This window comes from Periplaneta americana, chromosome 16 (genome assembly GCF_040183065.1).
Source record: "Periplaneta americana isolate PAMFEO1 chromosome 16, P.americana_PAMFEO1_priV1, whole genome shotgun sequence".
In the NCBI taxonomy this organism is placed as follows: Eukaryota; Metazoa; Arthropoda; class Insecta; order Blattodea; family Blattidae; genus Periplaneta; species Periplaneta americana.
The window spans coordinates 18,655,976-18,674,966 of NC_091132.1; the positions used below are offsets into that span (position 1 = coordinate 18,655,976).

Sequence of the window (18,991 nt, forward strand, 5' to 3'; positions counted from 1 at the left end):
TCTCTAATGATGATGATGGGTAACGAAATTACGCATATTGTCTGCTTCACTTATTTAATCTCGGCTAGGGTGAAGCTGAAACAGCTGCAGTTGCAAAAACAAAATTTAATATTATTGGAAGAAAAAACTGAGAAGTTAAAGTCCATTGAAATGAAGATCAGGTAACTTAAGAAACAAAGCCGATGACAGGTCGTAAGATGACTGAAATGTGATTAGTGTTTTCTCATTGTGCTTATGAGTAATTAGTAGGTTGTGCTGACTAAACAGTAACTAATTTTTGTTTCACATTTCGGTAGACATCCAATGAATTTATTGGATTTCATAGATCTTAACATCAGCTCTGTGGAACAAGCAAAAAATTATACCAAAATATGTAATATATAATTATTAATACATAGTAAATAGATTAATTTATATGTATATCTTTCTGTCTCCTCTTCTCTTTTTCTCCGTCTCTCTTTTTTTGTCTAATTTTTGCATCAGAAGTCATCCATTTCATTGCATTCTATTCGACCATATCTCACCATATCGACTCCCTTCCACTCATCATGTACCTCAGCCCATGCACCCTGCATGTCTTTCTCTCTCTTTGGTATTTATTTATTTATTTACTTATTTTTTATTTATTTATCGATTTATTTATCAATTTATCGATTTATTTATTTACTTATTTATTTATTTATCTATCGATTGATTGATTTATTTTTTATTTATTTATTTGTTCGTTTGGTTGGTTGGTTGTTTGTTTGTTTATACTCGTAGTTACTGTTCAGAATGAAGTGTTTTCTGATCCGTTTAATTAAATGTATTGTTTTACAGTGTAATTCTCTTCAGAAAGACAACAAAGAACTGAAGACTAATAGTGAATTGTTGCGTCAGGAATTAAACCAAGCTAAAGAAAGGACAGCTACTGTTACGAAGGTAATTTTGACTAATTGATTTAAATAATTTTTGTACTTCTTGAGCAATTGACTTCAGTATACTCAAGACAACATAATTATGATGAGGTACTAAGAATCACAGATGGCACTTCAATGCTACCAATGTCGAACTTAAAGCATTAAATATACTGAATTAATGATTACTATTTATTACGAGAAAAATTCGTACCGGCACCGGAAATCGAACTCAGGACCTCTCAGCTCTGCGCGCTGAGCGCTCTTTCCAACTGAGCTGTGCCGGGACACGATCCACGGTGCCGGCCGAACCCCTCTCGTAATGCTTTTATGGCCTGACTACCTCCATTTGAGACGATACAAGTCATATATGCAGGAGCGCATATTTAAATGACTTTGTGGCCATATTCAACATCAGTTCGTGACAACTGCTAGCAGTAGTAATAATACATATTGGCTATTTCATAATAGCCATGTAGTATTCAATGAGGTGGGTGAGACCTCATACAAATTGAATATGTGATACTAAATTAATATTCATGGCTAAACAACGGTTCCCAACCTGTGGTCCGCGGATCCCTGCAATTTTCTCTGCTTGTTGGAATGTTGTTTTGTTTATTTTTTCAGACTTTCGAAACACAGAGTTTAACAGTAATGAGATCATCTGAGTGACTTCTCTTGACTTGCATTTCTTGCATACATATCTAATATTTTCAAGTTTTTCTTTTTTAATTTCAATTTTCAGGAACGAACTTTACAGCATTCACCGTTCATGTAGAGACTAAAATTAAACTTATGATCTCGCTAAAACATGTTTATGGGCCTGAATTATGTAAAACTTTTTAGGGGATCTGTCAAAATAAAGTATGAACTTTAAGGGATCCGCGACACTCAAAAGGTTGGGAACACTGTCTTAAAGATTATCTGTCTTCGTAAAACTACAATATATTATAATTATTATTATTATATTTCCTCACTACATTATAGTATGTTATATTATAATCACAATATAAAATATACACACACAATATAGCATCTGAATTAGTGAATTTATTTTCTTCCAATAGCTTGTTTGTAAAACATCTCAAATTGTGCCAACTTAACAGTTACAAAATTACTAACAATCGTGATATCTGTAACATATGTGTATTCGAGTAAGTGTTGTCAGTAGTGAAGTGAACCTAACAGCTAGAAAATCACTCATTTTAAACAGGTGATTAAGTAAAGGGGGGAAAAATGTTGATATTGCAATTTAGTACCTCATGATACATTGTACCAACTATATCTATTGAGTTCTGTTTCTGTTCCTCTCATTTGCATCCATTGACTTCATTTTTTTTTTGGGCTAATGCTATACATATTGGCATGTAGCCATTTGCATCTCTGCCTACTTTTTGGCAATTATGCTGAAGAATCCCGTTCTAAGTTTGGGGCACCCATTAGATGGGATTTTATTCGTCTTGTATGATAGGATATGAGTATGGAAGTAGGCTGGATGGATGAAAATGGTGATACTGACGGTGAAATGAGCAGTGGCGTAGCGTCATTGTAAGCTAAAAAGCTCAGCTTCCCCAGTTAATAATAATTGCATAATAAACCTGCAGTCTATGGACATAATTATTTATTAATTTTAATAGAATTTATATTTACGCGTTAAATATTGTGATGCGGCAGGTCAGGATGATTTGTGATGCAGCAGTAAACAAGAAGCCTGCACACACCAGCTTCCAAGCAGACTGGTTTCTTACACTCATTCTTCTGTGTAACCCACCCTGCAGCTTTTTCATCCCTTTCTAACTAAACTACCCTGGTCGCAAGGCCCGCAGGAAACTAGCTTTGACATTGAAAATAAGTAGTTTCCGAGTTATCCCTTTTCGTCAGTTGTGTTCAGTTGAAGTGTTAGTGTGCATTGTGGCTGATATATAATAAATGAGTGAAATAACAGTTCCTGACACCAATTTACTTGAATTTTTTGGGACAATTCTATTATCAAGACTGACTTACGAACAAAAGTGTGATCTAAAAAACAAATGACCGACTCCCTTGCTGTGAATGAAGGATACACTCAAAATACAGACGCTTACTTACATAATGATACTAATACTGTATCATTCTATTGACCGTTAATATTGTGATTTATCTAAGTATGACAGGGAGTGAGCGAATGTTATATGTATACGTGTCTATTTGTTAGAGATATGTGTAAACCGTGAAATCATATTTTACTACGTACCATTTGAGGTCATGCCTTATTGGTGTTACGAGGTTCCAACCAATCTTTGACTGCTGACTTGACATTGACTACTATTTATTTTAAGATTATATTTTTGTAATACGTTTTCTCATAATGCATGAAAGACAACTTGAGTTAGCTTCCCCTGCTCAAAATTTCATGCTCCGCCACTGGAAATGAGCCCTGGGTCTGTCACTGAAAGTTACTCAATTGAGTTGAGGGAAAACCCTGGAAGAAACTCCAACAAGACAACTTGTCCTAACAAGGATTCGATCCTGGGCCCACTAGTTTCGCAGTCAGACATGCTGATCACTACTGCAAAACAGTGGACCCATTGACTTCAGTTCAGTGAAATTGTTATCATTGTACATTTGATTATCTTCTTCACTTGACAACCATGTAACTGTAATTTTGGCATGTCATATTAACACAAAAAGAAAGGCGTATGTTTCATGGATGTTTCTCTCATGGAATTTGTATAGTAAATATTTTGACTAGTGTGTTCTTTGTTGATAGGAATTCCAGCAGGTAGAATCTATGTTATTTGAAGTCGGAAATGAAATGCGACAGGCAGTAGCACAGGCAAGTGCAGGCGAACAACTACGTGGGGACATGGAACAACTGCAGAAAGAGCTCATTCTGATGGGAGAACTGCAGCAGAAGTACAGAGATCGCTTCTCGCAGTTACCGCTCAGGAACAATGAAGAAGAGGTGGCATACATACAGGACGCTTACTGCGAAGAGATCAGAGGTTGTTAATTGAAGTGAAACTCTCCAAATATTCATTGTCTCGTTTGTTGAAGTTGTATGCTAAAGATGTTCACATTGCTCTTTCTTATCTTAAACTTTATTCTGCCTAAGTAACTTGTCAAATGTCATGTTATGTTGGTTGGCAAGATCATACTCTTCCTCAGGTGCTAGTGACATGGAGGAATAACAGGTTGATGTTAGGGAGGTGGGAATACTCTCAAAAAAAGTTGTCCACAATCTTATAGATTACAAAAGCCTGATAAGTTGAAAAAGTTTGTGAGTTTAAGAAAAGTTCGGATTCCCAGGTGGTCCGAATTTCTTGCATCCACTTCTTTGGAATTTTATTCTAATACCTTACGACAGTGTAGCCTATGTAATTTTATCTTTTTACATCGGCATATAAGCTTGACTAGGGTCCGGATTTTTATGTAATATTAATCCTAAAAATTTATACATAAAGTCCACACCTGTGGAGTAACGGTCAGCGCGTCTGGCCGCGAAACCAGGTGGCCCAGGTTCGAATCCCGGTCGGGGCAAGTTACTTGGTTGAGGTTTTTTCCGGGGTTTTCCCTCAACCCAATACGAGCAAATGCTGGGTAACTTTCGGTGCTGGACCCCGTACTCATTTCACCGGCATTATCACCTTCATTTCATCATCATCATCATATCCCTCACGTATTAGACCCTACAGGATCTGTTACGGTCTCATGCCAGCGCTTTCGTGGTCTTCCCAATTTCCTCTTTCCTCTTGGTACATAAGTAAGAATCTGTTTAGGCCATGTAGTGCGATCCAATACCCTTTTTTTTTCCATTTATTTTTACTCATAGTCCTATTCATGCCATAGTCGTCAACAGATTCTGCAGTCCGGCTGTTAATATTATGAGACTTGAATGTAATATGGAGTTCCTGTGGATAGGTTACAAGCCTGTCGCACAGTAGTCTAGTGGTAGGGCTGCTACCTTAATAGCCTTCTGGACAGGCGTTTATATGGCATTTCCTCCATATGTGTTGGAACGGTTATACCGCTGTGACTCGGTCCCCAGAGCCTCGTCTGTTTAGGAACAGGTTGCACCACGTGAAGGTGAGGTTGGGAATTAGGTAGGAGAGGTGATAGATGGAATGAACTTCACTACCCTTTTTCATTTCATTCAGACGCTAAATAACCTAGATGTTGATACAGCGTCGTAAAATAACCCAATAAAATGAATTTATACATAAATATGTAACTGAGAGCCTCAATATATGTATTAATATGTAATATCAAAATTGCATACAGAGTTAAAAATTGTTATTTATTTTAAAAGAAGTTTCATTTAAATAGAAGTTAATTAGAAGATTAATGTCATACAAATTACACACATATATGTCACGAGAATAGTTTTAGTGTGATTCTAAAGTTAATCAAGTCATGAAGCACAATGTGCCACAAGATATTTCTCCATATTTTCAGGAGTTAAGGTCTGTTGGCAATTGGATTATATTATGTTTTTATACATTGAAAACAATCTCTCGACATTGCATGAGTTTACTGGTGCATATTTTAAACAAATGGATGTGGCTGACACCAATCTCGTCTGGAGGGTTCTGTTCCTTCACTGAGGATCTGAATAACAGTAAATAAGCTCGCTTAACCCCTATTTCTTTCAAGAACTGCTTCGAATTTTTTCACGACTTGCTTACTTGCAGTTCCGCGGACAGCACTGAGTTTATTTTTTATGTCACAGATGTCCATTGATACCGTGAGTGAAAGTCCGATAATTTCCGACTTTTTCTATGCTTTGGGAAATTCAGCTGAAGTTCCAGTCTGTATACACCACTTCACACGCAATTTTAGAATTCTGTAAAACACGTTTAAAGCAGTCAAGTGAATATTGGAATAAAAAGTAAAACCACTGTCCAGTATAACAAATGTATCTCCTTCAGTTACAGGAAATACTCTAGACACCAGACCTTTTCTACTTCTCTGTAAACATCAACATCAGCTAACAAAAGACAAAGTTAAAAGTTCAGCTGCCTTCAGGTAGTGGAGTGACAAGAGGTCATTATGCAGCAAGTCCTGTGAATCACCTAGGTTTTCTAGAGTTGAGAACAAAATGTTGTTGTTGTTTTCTAATGCCAGGCGTTTGACAATAAAGTCATTTGACCTCTTGCACTCCAATATTTTTCAAAGATATTATCATGACCAGCCACTGAAGCACAGATTTTGAGGTGTGAAAAATGGCAAGTTGTAGCCGATTTAAGTGAACACCATATTTTAACGTTTTGGTGGCTACTTCATTCACACACAACCCCCAGAATGTCTGGAGGACCACACCTGCTGTTGGTCGACGGGTCCATTGGACCTAGCTGGGAGATCTTGTTGATCACCAGCTTTCCCTCCTTAAGCCACTGGAGGACGATTTTAGTGCCATAGCAGGTCAGCACTAGGAACAGAAAAGTAGAAAGAGGAGGAAGGAAAGGGAAATGAACCCCTAGGCCTCGAATGCTCTAATGCCGTCGGGGTCGAAGAAAGTAAGAGTTCAGGCAGAGGACTGGATAGGAAAGGGTAAAGAGGGAATTAGGTATTGGTTAGAGGAAAATTATACCAAATTCAGTCATTAACTCATCAAGCTGACCAGTGCTAATTGATGAGTAGCCCCTCCCTTTAGTTCAGCTTGTAAAATTCTGTTTACTAACAGCTGCACCACGGGAAGGTAGGGATGGGACATTGGGTATTTGTCCAGGTTGGTTCCTTAAAGCCTTCAATGGGAAGGATTAATGGCTCTCCCCCCTGTATCCGACAGATACCCTTTTGCAGCCTGAGAACAAAATGTAAGGCTGTAGGATTAGCAGCAAGGAAATACCAAGTTACAACTGATTAATTGTCCTATCGAGAATGCTGAAGTGTGTATCCCATTGTGTAGTGATAACTTTTTGATTTAAAATTGTATAAATATTTTTATAATTTCGTTTTAGTTTATGCTGAAATATTGATAGTTTTCCTTACAGGACATTTAATTAGACATTTGACATGGATGTTAATTTTATGTGAAAATATATAATTACCTTAAAAATATGTTGTATTGTGCGAAATATGTAAAACTACAGTAAAACCTGTCTAAAGCGGCCATCTGAAGTAACCTTGTAAAGTGGCCGTTTTATCAGGTGGCCGCTTCATTAAGGTACGGGTTTTTTTTAATCAGCATAAAAATACTGAATTTCATTGCCTTTTTAGTACTGTGCGTGTACAATATCGTGCATATTAATGTCAGCCTCTTCCATTCTTTCAACTAGCCTTTTCAAATCTCGCTTGCGGTACCTCAGTTTAAATGACTGAATAATACCTTGATCAAGGGGCTGGAGATGTGATATCGTTTCGTCAACATTGTAAATGTCTCTCAGTTCATATTCCACAGGAATTGAAGGCAGTCTATTTTTTTCATTCTTCAATAACATTGGTTGCAATGTCACCTCCTTCACCAGACACAGAACGAAATGCAATGTTGTGCCGTTTTCTAAAGCTTACATTGAGTTCTTTGACAATTTCAAGAGTTTTCTCTTGAATCATAGGCCCATTTACTGAAAATTTCTTCGCCCTCGCACACTTGAACTATTCGTAAACAAAATCATTCACATTACTAAACACAGATTCTCTCTTCCTTTTTTGGCCGCCACGCATATTTTTCTCCCATTATTTCAATATTTCATTTTTATTCTTAATTATACCGTTTATTTATATCCTTCCACATTTTAATATTTCTGCAATTTTTCTCGCAGATGTTCCCTTCTCACTTTCTTCAATCATTTTTCGTCTCACCTCTAAACTTAACACCACTCTAGACTTATTGTTAGATGTGATTTCTCTCTCAGACTAACTGCACAGTTCCTCTGAATCAACTGAATAAAAAGAAGAAAATTTCGTAAAAGCTGGTCCAAATAGAGAAAGATAGAAAGAGGAGAAAAAAAAAAAAAAAATTCGAATAGTTAACTACTGATCTAAAACATTCTGTGACATTTTCGATAGAAAAAGTCCGTGTTTCAATCCTTTAAAAACGAGTAAGAATTTATAGCTGTGCAGGGTCGGAGTGGAAAGTGACAAAAGAGTCATAAAACAGTAACCAACTAACCCCAAAATATGGAGGGTGTACTGTTGTACACTTAGCTATTGTCCTCGTGACATTGCTTCCGGTCCTTAACCATCGAAAAAAATAGGTCAGACAGTATTCGTGAAAAGATTTTTTGTTGGACAGTGACTGTTATAGTCGGGTTCCAATCCAAATAGACCCCGGCCGCTGGCCTGCGCATGAGGTGGCCGCTAAATAAAGAGATAATTTGTATTGATCTTATGGAAAATCCAATTGGTTCCAGAGAAAATTGGCCTTTTGGCAGGTGACCGTTTAAATGAAGTGACCGCAAAGGCAGGTTTCACTGTATGTAATATTACAATTAAATATATTAATCTTAGTAGCCTAATTCGCCAACATTTCGAGTTTTCAGACAGATATATATTAAAGAAAAAGTATGTCATTACATAAAAATCTGGACTCCATGTGACGTTTCTCATGTTATGTGGTTGTAATTGCAAGATATTATGTCAGATTTTATGATATGAATTTGTTTCTTCTGTAGCAATCAATGAGATGTTAGAACAACGGAATTCTGTGCTGGAAGCTGCCAAAGCTCGAGTTGCTGATCTGGAGTCTGTGATGACACGGCGAGATATGATAATAGCTGATCAAAAACGGGTCTTAAAACAAGTTAAAGAGGAATATCAAGAAAAGCTTGAGGTACATGACCTTCACATTGTCCACACAAAAACTTGTGATGTAGATGGTATTTTCTTTTTGCAGAACAAAATGCCATTTGTGACCTAGCTTCCTGATGTCCATAAGTAATATGCTGTAAATGTACATTATATGAGCCGTTGAGAGCAGAAGTGATGTAAGTCAAAAATGGGTAATGAGGGTTAAAGTAAACATTCTGTAAAATACAGCGCAAAGTAGCAATTAAGATTCAGTTTATTAAAAATATTAGTAGTCAGTGGATAGCACGAAGGACACATTAATTGCTACTTTATGCTGTATTTTACAGAATTTTTACTTTAAACCTCATTACCCAATTTTGACTTGCACCACTTCTGCTCTGAAGTGTCTGAAGATACTACATGGATTAAATCAATGTGATATTTGTTGTAATACATAATTTTGTTCAAACTTATAACCTAACAAAAAGATGTTTGTTTGTTGCTAAGTTTTTATTTCAGAATTAATTGACGCTATGATGTAGCTTTTTGAGTAAATGATATAGTTATTTACATTTTCATGACCATTGTAATTTTGTGGAATGAATTAACAAAATTAATTGAAGCTGTTGATGTTTTCTAATGCCAGGCGTTTGACAATAAAGTCATTTGACCTCTTGCACTCTAATATTTTTCAAAGATATTATCATGGTCAGCATGACTATGAATAAAACCAATTGTAATACATAATTTTGTTCAAACTTATAACCTAATAAAAAGATGTTTGTTTGTTGCTAAGTTTTTATTTCAGAATTAATTGACGCTATGATGTAGCTTTTTGAGTAAATGATATAGTTATTTACATTTTGATAACCATTGTAATTTTGTGGAATGAATTAACAAAATTAATTGAAGCTGTTGATGTTTTCTAATGCCAGGCATTTGACAATAAAGTCATTTGACCTGTTGCACTCTAATATTTTTCAAAGATATTTTCATGGTTAGCACGACTATGAATAAAACCAATTAAAAAACATATAAACATTTCGTGTCAAGCAAAATTGATATGCATATACTTTTTTTTTTAAACAGGCTGTGGAAAGCAAATATGAAACTCAACGTGCTATTACTCAGAGAATGGAAAGTCACATACTTGAGTTGTATAATCAGTTGGAAGTGGCAGAAAATATTAGCAAGCGGAAAAGTACGAGGTCGCCAGACAGCAGTGGAGCCCACGAAGTGAGCATTGGTTCGTCAGGGTCAGCAGAGAAACCGGTGGGGCCATCCAGCTTCAGCCCACACAGTTCACCACTTTCAGAGTCCCTGGGTTCTGCCGAAGGATCCCTGTCGGGCATTCTGGGTGGAGAAGGTGTTGAAATGAAGAATTTGCAGGTGAGTACACAGTAACGTTCTACAGCTTTGAACTGCGCTCTTTTTGGTCCGAGATTATCGTAAACTGTTTTTTATTTCCTTTGTTCTTACAAGAACGAGGATGCATTTGGGGGGATGTATCAGAAGAAAAGCATTGAGAAAACAGAATTAAATAGAGACATTTATTATCGACCTTTATGAGGAGGAGGAGGAGGAAGAGCTTGTGTGATGATGATTGCAATGATCAAAACGGTGATGATAGTGGATGATAGTCTTTATTGGAGAAATATTACAGTGATGGCAGGGAAAACCAAATTTTCCCAAGAGACCTGCCCTAGCACCGTTCTATAACAAATATTCCTAGGGTGGAATTCTCAAACACATCTTTATTAATTTCTTCAGTTAAATGTTGTTGTTGTTTTCTAATGCCAGGCGTTTGACAATAAAGTCATTTGACCTCTTGCACTCCATTATTTTTCAAAGATATTATGAAAATGGCAAGTCGTAGCCGATTTAAGTGAACACCATATTTTAACGTTTTGGTGGCTACTTCATCCACACACAACCCCCAGAATGTCTGGAGGACCACACCTGCTGTTGGTTGATGGGTCCATTGGACCTAGCTGGGAGATCTTGTTGATCACCAGCTTTCCCTCCTTAAGCCACTGGAGGACGATTTTAGTGCCGTAGCAGGTCAGCACTAGGAACAGAAAAGTAGAAAGAGGAGGAAGGAAAGTGAAATGAACCCCTAGGCCTCGAATGCTCTAATGCCGTTGGGGTCGAAGAAAGTAAGAGTTCATTCAGAGGACTGGATAGGAAAGGGTAAAGAGGGAATTAGGTTTTGAATAGAGGAAAATTATACCAAATTCAGTCATTAACTCATCAAGCTGACCAGTGCTAATTGATGAGTAGCCCCTCCCTTTAGTTAAGCTCGTAAAATTATGCTTACTAACAGCTGCACCACGGGAAGGTAGGGATGGGACATTGGTATTTGTCCAGGTTGGTTCCTTAAGGCCTTCAATGGGAAGGATTAATGGCTCTCCCCCCTGTATCCGACAGATACTCTTTTGCAGTTAAATGTAACCTCTAATTATCCTCAAATAGTTTCCCAGTTCTGAAACCTTCCTTATTCGTTTAAGGGAACCTTAAATGATCCTTACATTGCTGATTGTCGTATTCATAAATCATCTTTTTCCTATAAAGCTGCATAAAAACACAAAAGAGAATTTCTTTCCTTAAATACTGAAGGGAGCCAAAGATGTCTCTTTAATATTCTTTACAGAAATTCACAGTCTGCAGAGACTGAATTAGTAATTTTCTAGATGGCTATGGAGAAATATACGATTTTAGAGGTTAATTTGCTCATTATCATCATCATCAAGAAAGTCATTTTACAAAATGATTTAAAATAATTTGTGGACTACATATTAGTAAATGACTTATTTGAGAATGTGCCACATATAATAATAATAATTATTATTATTATTATTATTATTGTTATTATTCTGGACTATGGTAATCCTCTCGAAAAATATAACAATGTTCAGATTTTAAGAAGAAAATTGATTTCAAAAGAATATTGTTGTGGATCTTATAATACCAATAATTTTGGAAGTATCAGAAACACCTGGAGACTTATCTCTTCCACCAATTATTAAATTGACAACTGTTTTGAGATATTATACTATCAGATGTTCATAAGTATACTGAACACACCTTTGAGAATATAATTATACTGGGTGTTCATTTCAAAGTGTGTCATGACGTCACTGTTGTTGAGTCAGCGATTTGAAGCGAATTTCAGCGTATGTGTCAGAGAAGTTGCCTATTATTCAAGGTGTTCAATCTGAACTTGAGAACGTGTACGGTATAACTTGAACGTCGTAGCAACAGATGGCGGTCTGTACAGTCTGTGTGCTACCATAACCTCTTTCCAACTGTGTTTTGCGAGGGCAAGTCATACACAGGGTATTTATCATCCGTTGCATACCGCAACATTCCACAACACAAATCAAATGCTCCGTGTCCATGTTGACCGTCGAAGTTAATGTCAACAAATACGGAAATAATCATCTTAACCCTCTCGCCATATCCTGACAGTAAGAAAAAAACTCACCTCAGTACATGTTTCCAAACAGTTCACATTCCTGTCACTACCGGCGTTACCGCACGTATAGGTACGTACTCTTCAGAATGAACACCGTACTTGCCAGGCAACTTCTCTGGCACATGGGTAATACGCCTCTGCGGAAGTGTAGGAAGATTGAATTCTCTAGGCTCATCGGCTAGCCACATGACGACATACAGCGAGCCATGACACACTTTGAACTGAACACGCAGTATTGTTGTGCTCAGCTATTTCGAAATGGAAAAAGGCTAAATGAAATATTTCATTTCCACTATTAACATTTAGTAGTTATTATGTTCCTAAATTACATATTGATTTTGGAGATGCCTTAAAAATTAGCGAGACTAATTAATCATTAATTTGCAAAATAATTAAAGAGATTTCAGAAAAGCTAGCAAGGCAGTTGTCTAACATTATATCTTTCCCAGGTCAAAAGCCTAAAAGAGGTAAAGGAAAACAGACTTTTTTAATGTGAGAGATTTTCCAAATACTTTTCTTTTTTGATAGATTGTGGCACTATTCCATTGCGTTTTTTTTTTTAAATCATGAGAAGCATGAAGTTATTTTCTTCCTCTGTAAATTTCTTTTTGTCCATTTACATACACCTGTAAAGCAAAATAAAACGTAGAAACAAAATACATTAGCTACAATCTTTTATTACCAATATAAATAAGTGCAAGTTTAACTGTGTAATATTTAAAACAAATCTGTAATTTTTAATTAACAAACTGAAGGTGCATTTCTTGGGTTGATCAAATTATTGTTATTTTCATCATATAAAATTATTATGTAACTAGCAGTATTTGTTAATGACCAGTATGTGGAAACAATTTGTTTTATTTTTATGCATAAGACATCAGGTTATTTAAGGAAACCTTCAAATATGATCTTCATTAAGATAATCATAAGCAGAGACCGAAACTTTGGCAGAATGCCTTTTTAAATGTGTTAAATCTATCTTCATTTTGAAAGTAAATCTGTACGAATTGTACCTTTGTGATTGAAACGTCACAGTTTTATGTCGCCCTTTTCTGCCTTTTTTAATATAAATGCCTAATTTACAAAATAAATGCCTTTTTTGCCTTCATATGATTATTTATCTATTATTTATTAATTTATTATTAAAAATTGTCTAAAGGTATATTTTAATTTATTTCTATAACCGCTACAATGAAAGTGACTTCACCGAATGTGTATTACTGTCTTTCAGTCAGTTCATATTCTCTTTGCAACAATGAGTGCTGCCGTGCAAAAATGTATAACAGTAAGCGTTTTAATTATCGCTTGTGTTTATTTGACAAGGCAACAATGAGTGCGGGTCTAATGTTATTTTTAACGGTTATTTTTCTTTCAGTTTTCATTGTGATGTTGTTGTAGCTAGCTAAATATTTCATATCGCAACATAATAAATACAACCAAACACAAAAATGCACTTTCCAAGGCTACTGGGAAGATGATTTCTTTGCTTCCAACAGTAATTGCAACATTGAGTCGAAAATCTCAGTTTGCATTTGACTTATGTAAAGCTTTTCTTGCTGCCGAAATCCCTTTGTGGAAAGTGCAAGGTTTTTGTAATTGCCTTTTATTGCGTATTTTAGCTATTTATAATGCCTTTTTGCCTGCCTATTTTAGTTATTTTATCATCATCATCATCATCATCATCATCAACTGACACTACAACCCTGGGTGGGTTTTGGCCGCTTGTACAGCAGTCCTCCATTCTGTCCTATCTTCAGTCTTCTTTCTCTAACCCCTCACTCCCATTATTTCTAGGTGCCTGATGACCCCATCCAGCCATCTCTTCTTAGGGCTTCCTTTCCTTCTTCTGTTGTGGACTTTCCCTTGTAGTATTCTCTTGGGAATTCTGTTTTCGTCCATTCTCTGTATGTGTCCCAGCCATCTCAACCTCTGGGATTTTATAAATTTGACAGTATCTTGTCCCGCAATCATTTGATTGATTTCTTCATTATAACGTATCCGCCATTTGTTGTTTTCATATACTGGTCCGTATATTCTTCTTAGAATTTTTCTCTCGAAACACTGTAGCTATTTATGATGCCTTTTTGCCTGTCTATTTTAATGATTCAAAACGCCTAAACTTCCAGTCTCTGATCATAAGCAAGATCAAAGAATGTGCTTTTGAGCTTAAGGAAGTTATCTTCCTTTTTGATTCTTTAATGAAGGAAGCTTTAAGGATCCATTGAAGTATTGTTCCAGATTTCTGCCCGTAGTCTTATAGAAGTCGAACCTACTGGGTGTTCAGTTCAAAATGTGTCATGGCTCGCTGTATGTCGTCATGTGGCTAGCCGATGAGCCTAGAGAATTCAATTTTCCTACACTTCCGCAGAGGCGTATTACCTAAATGCGAGAGAAGTTGCCTAGCAAGTACGGCGTTCATTCTGAAGATTACTTACCGATACGTACGGTAACGTCAGTAGTGGCAAGAATGTGAACTGTTTGGAAACACGTACTGAAGTGAGTTTTTTTCTTACTGTCGTGATATGTGGAGAGGGTTAAGACGATTACTTACGTATTTGTTGACATTAACTTGGACGGTCAACATGGACACGGAGCATTTTGATTTGTGTTGTGGAATGTTGCCGTATGCAATAGATGATAACAAATACCCTGCGTACGACTTGCCGGCGCAAAACACAGTTCGAAAGAGGTTATGGTAGCACACAGACTTTACAGACCACCATCTGTTGCTACGACATTCAAGTTATACCGTACATGTTCTCAAGTTCAGATTGAATGCCTTTATTAATAGGCAACTTCTCTGACATAGAAGCTGAAACTCGCTTCAAATCGCTGACTCACAACAGTGACGTCATGACACACTTTGAAATGAACACCCAGTAGTATCTTGGCATGGAAAGCTGTTTTGCAAATTGTGCATTATAGTAATTTCATCATGATATTAAAGGTATGCCTTTCTGATCTTCGTTTTATAGGTAATAGTGGATCAACCGGAACAAACAACAGTATCATCGTCATCAACAGAACAACAGCCTGTAACATCACCACAGTCACCTGATACTGACATGGCGTCTGCAGGGAATAGCACACCAGAAGAAGAAGGCTGATCACTTGCGGTAATGCTGGGACTGAGCATAAGCTCCTGGGCAGAGGAGTACAAGCTTTAATCTAGGCTGCCTACACTACTTACTTGATACACCACGTAATATTGCATAAAGTCTTGTGGAGAATGAGTCTGGCCGGCCATCTCTGATATTCAGGGCATATAGTTCCCACAGATAGAATAATGTAAACTCAAGCTTTACAGATATTTTTCTTATGTCAGCTGAAGTGTGGGCCTTTATTCTCCTAAGGTGCTCAAGCCATATATTTCTGTATGACAGTACGAGTTCATTACTCTTTTATCAGATGAAATTTATCACCATATAGAGAATATAGCATTTGTTTGATAAAAGATTTGAACACCAGTCAGTAAATGTCTGTGAACTACAGGAATTACCAACCGACATGTCATTATTTGATGACAGATTTCAAGAATTAGTGCTGTGATCAGTTTGAAATTATGGCATTGAAGATTGGTTATGCAGGTAGAGCAGAAGAGGTAAACATATTTTTTCGTTATGTTGTTAGTATGCTGAATATATGGTTTGCACTGTAATTTTTCAATATTCTGGCATAGAGATGTGTAATTTGCAAGTGCTCAGTGTTACAGTAATACTCAGAAGTGTACGCTGTCCTAGAAAGCTTCATCCCAAAGTCAAAACTCAGTTGTATTTTTCAGGTATTGTACCATTTTGTAGCAAGTATATCCATTACTTTGTATGAATGAATGGGTTAGCCTCTGCAGTATGTTACAGATACAGTTTGTTCTGTCCTTGAAGTTCTGAGTTTCTGTCTCAAATCATAGCATTATTATATTGTTGTGGCTTATCATATGTTCAGAACGTGTAACTATTTTACAGTAAAATGTTATTAAATTCTTAAAGCAATTTATTACACACCTTTACTGCAATATTGTGGCGATCTTATCCTCTTTGAAAGTCCTTATTAATCCTAATTCCATAGAAGACCCCCATGTAAACAAATGCACTTATCTGAAGATCTCCATATTGGTTGCAGGACAAAGATCTTTATGACGTCTAGAATATGGCGGTAACTAGTTTCGTGTCTGGAAGCACATCTATATATATATAATTTGAACTGGTAATGGAAATTACGAGAAAACGGCTGAACGGATTTTAATAAATGATCCCTCATTCTGAAGCTTGGAACTCTTAAGTTTTTCAGAAAAATAGTAGTTTTCAGTGAAATATCAATTTTTCAACATAATTTTCCAAAATCCATCTGTCGTCAGTTTTGAGAACTAGCTAATTGCATTTCAGAATAAAACAAAACACACACTACAGTAAACAATATTACTCGAAGGCTATGATCTCCAAGAATGTTGACATATTTAGAGCTCAAATTAAATTGGTTATTAAAAACTTAACTTACTAAAAATAATTTACAGGTTCGATTCTGTGGTGTGTAATTTTCTGGGTACAGCTATGTATTGGGTATTAAAAACTACAAAACTTGAGGTGGTTTGATGACATTATTACCATTAGAAATGAAATATTATTGTAGTTAATGCCATGATGTGATTATTTTTCATTAATTATACATATTAATGCTGTATTGATGATATGAAAGTGAAACGTTTTGGGGTTATATAAGTAGATGTAGAGAATAACTTAAATTAGATTTTGATTTCTATATTTTACTGAGTGGCGGCTATATAGTACATATAGTATATGTTACTGAAAGCTATAAAACTTGCGTAAGATAATAATATTAAAAATGAAATATTTTTGTAGTTATTAATCAAATGAGGTTGGGTCTTATTCATAAATTTAATGGCGGTGTGGTGTAGATATTTATATGCGTGGTTCTCTTCAGTATTGGCTCGAGAGAGAGTATCTTTCATTATTATGGAAGCAAATAACTTTCAGAATGTCTGGTATTCTTCATTGAAAATAAATCTGAAAAATGTTTATTTGAACGTCTAATGAACTTAGTTTGCAGCATTTGCTGCACAAGCCACTAGTCTATTATATATTTTCGAAGAATTAATGGCAGACTTGCTGTTTTTCTAAACACGAGAAGGTAATACAATATTGGTAAACTCATTAAGGCTGTTATGAAAGAATGTGATTTGTAGATGGGGTCTATTACAGAAGGTTGCAATGAGGCGTGATAACATAACAAGGAGGTTGTGTAATGGCCAAAGAAGGAGATGGAAATGGTGATCAGTCAGTCCATTTCTGTTACTGTTTGCTCCTTCTTCTGTAGTAGACAATGATGTCAGAGTGCCTGGTGCCATGCTGTGTTAAATTGCGTGTTGTTAACATTTTGCGATATATGTACAGTAGATTTGGGCAAAATGATTCTTTTTCAGAAGTCGATTCCAACGATTCAATCATACATTATGAATCGATTCTAATGATTCGTTCACGATTCTTCCCACACTGCGATTGCAACTATTCTTTTGAATCGTTAAAGAGTTCACGATTCTTCCAGTCTGCAATTCCAACTATTCTTCTGAATCATCAACGAATGACTCCCAGGACACTTTCCTTTGCAAACCACAGTAGAACAAAAACGTTCTACATCTCTCACATAGATGGCATGAGAGGCAAGACATTGGGGTTGTCTCTTTCTCATTGGCTGGAAACATTCATCATGATTTCGATTAGTTACAGCATTATCCAAGATAGCACGAGCTACCATACCCTCCTTCTTTGCCAACAAATGTAAAAACCTGGGGCTAACACACAGCATTGTGAAGGAAATAGCCATTAGTGCCCTCAAAGGATCGGTTCAGATATTGAGAAATCATTTGTATGGGAGTGATAATGGAAATTTCAAGTTATCTTAACCGATGACTGTTGATTGGTTTAGATATCAATGCCAATAAATTCGTACTATTATTTTTCTCGCGGTATATGGTATTCAAATCATTCTAACCTATCTGATGATATTTTTTCCCCCTTTCTTAACTGTAAATGAGCACAAACGCTACTTAGGTGTAAATTTTTCTGACATTTTGTATATTCGATTCCCTAACCATTTCAAATGTGTATCATTTTACCTTTTAGGTGTGTTTCCAAATTATATGTAATACGCTTTGTCAAATCTGGCAACCTTTTCATAAGGGAAGCTAAATTTATTATTATTATTATTATTATTATTATTATTATTATTATTATTATTATAATTTATGAACTGAACCTTATTATCAAGTACATTTTTTGCATTACATCTCTAACTACGCAATTTTCAGGCTCGTGTTCATTACTTTTCATACTTAACAAACGCAATATTTTGATTTCACTCTCATTCGAGAGCATTTGGCATGGTTCGGAAATGTCCACTGACAGGTTACATCAAACAAGTATATAGAATCGTGGATTATGATACCAGATTATGCAGATTCGTTACTATTCTTTTGAATGACAATTTGTTATGATTTTTTGGAACGACGATTCCTTGATACCACAAAACAATTCTTTATTATTAGTTGTTCGAATGAACGAATCGACCCAACTCTAATGTACAGTAATAATGACTGGGCTTACTTACGGTTTTTAAGGAACCCGGAGGTTCATTGCTGCCCTCACATAACTCCACCATCAGTCCTATACTGAGCAAGATTAATCCAGTCCCTAGCATCATATTCCAACTCCCTCAAATTCATTTTAATATTATCCTCCCATCTACATCTCGGTCTCCCTAAAGCTCTTTTTCCCTCAGGTCTTCCAACTAACACTCCATATGCATTTCTGGATTCACCCATAGGAGCTAAATGCCTGTCCATCTCAAATGTTTGGATTTAATGTTTCTAATTATATTAGGTGAAGAATACAATGAGTGC

General features: G+C 36.1%; 1 protein-coding gene across 3 annotated transcripts in view; it reads left to right on the forward strand.

Annotated features, from left to right (window-relative positions):
• Positions 1–16,067, forward strand: part of Tsc1 (tuberous sclerosis 1 protein hamartin) — an 83,720-nt gene extending 67,653 nt beyond the window's left edge. For all 3 annotated transcript variants that reach the window (XM_069849272.1, XM_069849273.1, XM_069849274.1), the window contains 5 exons: positions 820–921; positions 3,646–3,880; positions 8,489–8,646; positions 9,693–9,992; positions 15,054–16,067. In XM_069849272.1, the coding sequence (XP_069705373.1) occupies positions 820–921; positions 3,646–3,880; positions 8,489–8,646; positions 9,693–9,992; positions 15,054–15,185 (927 nt within the window). In that variant the 3' untranslated portion in view covers positions 15,186–16,067. The remainder of the gene's footprint in view (positions 1–819; positions 922–3,645; positions 3,881–8,488; positions 8,647–9,692; positions 9,993–15,053) is intronic.
• Positions 16,068–18,991: the final 2,924 nt, after the last annotated feature.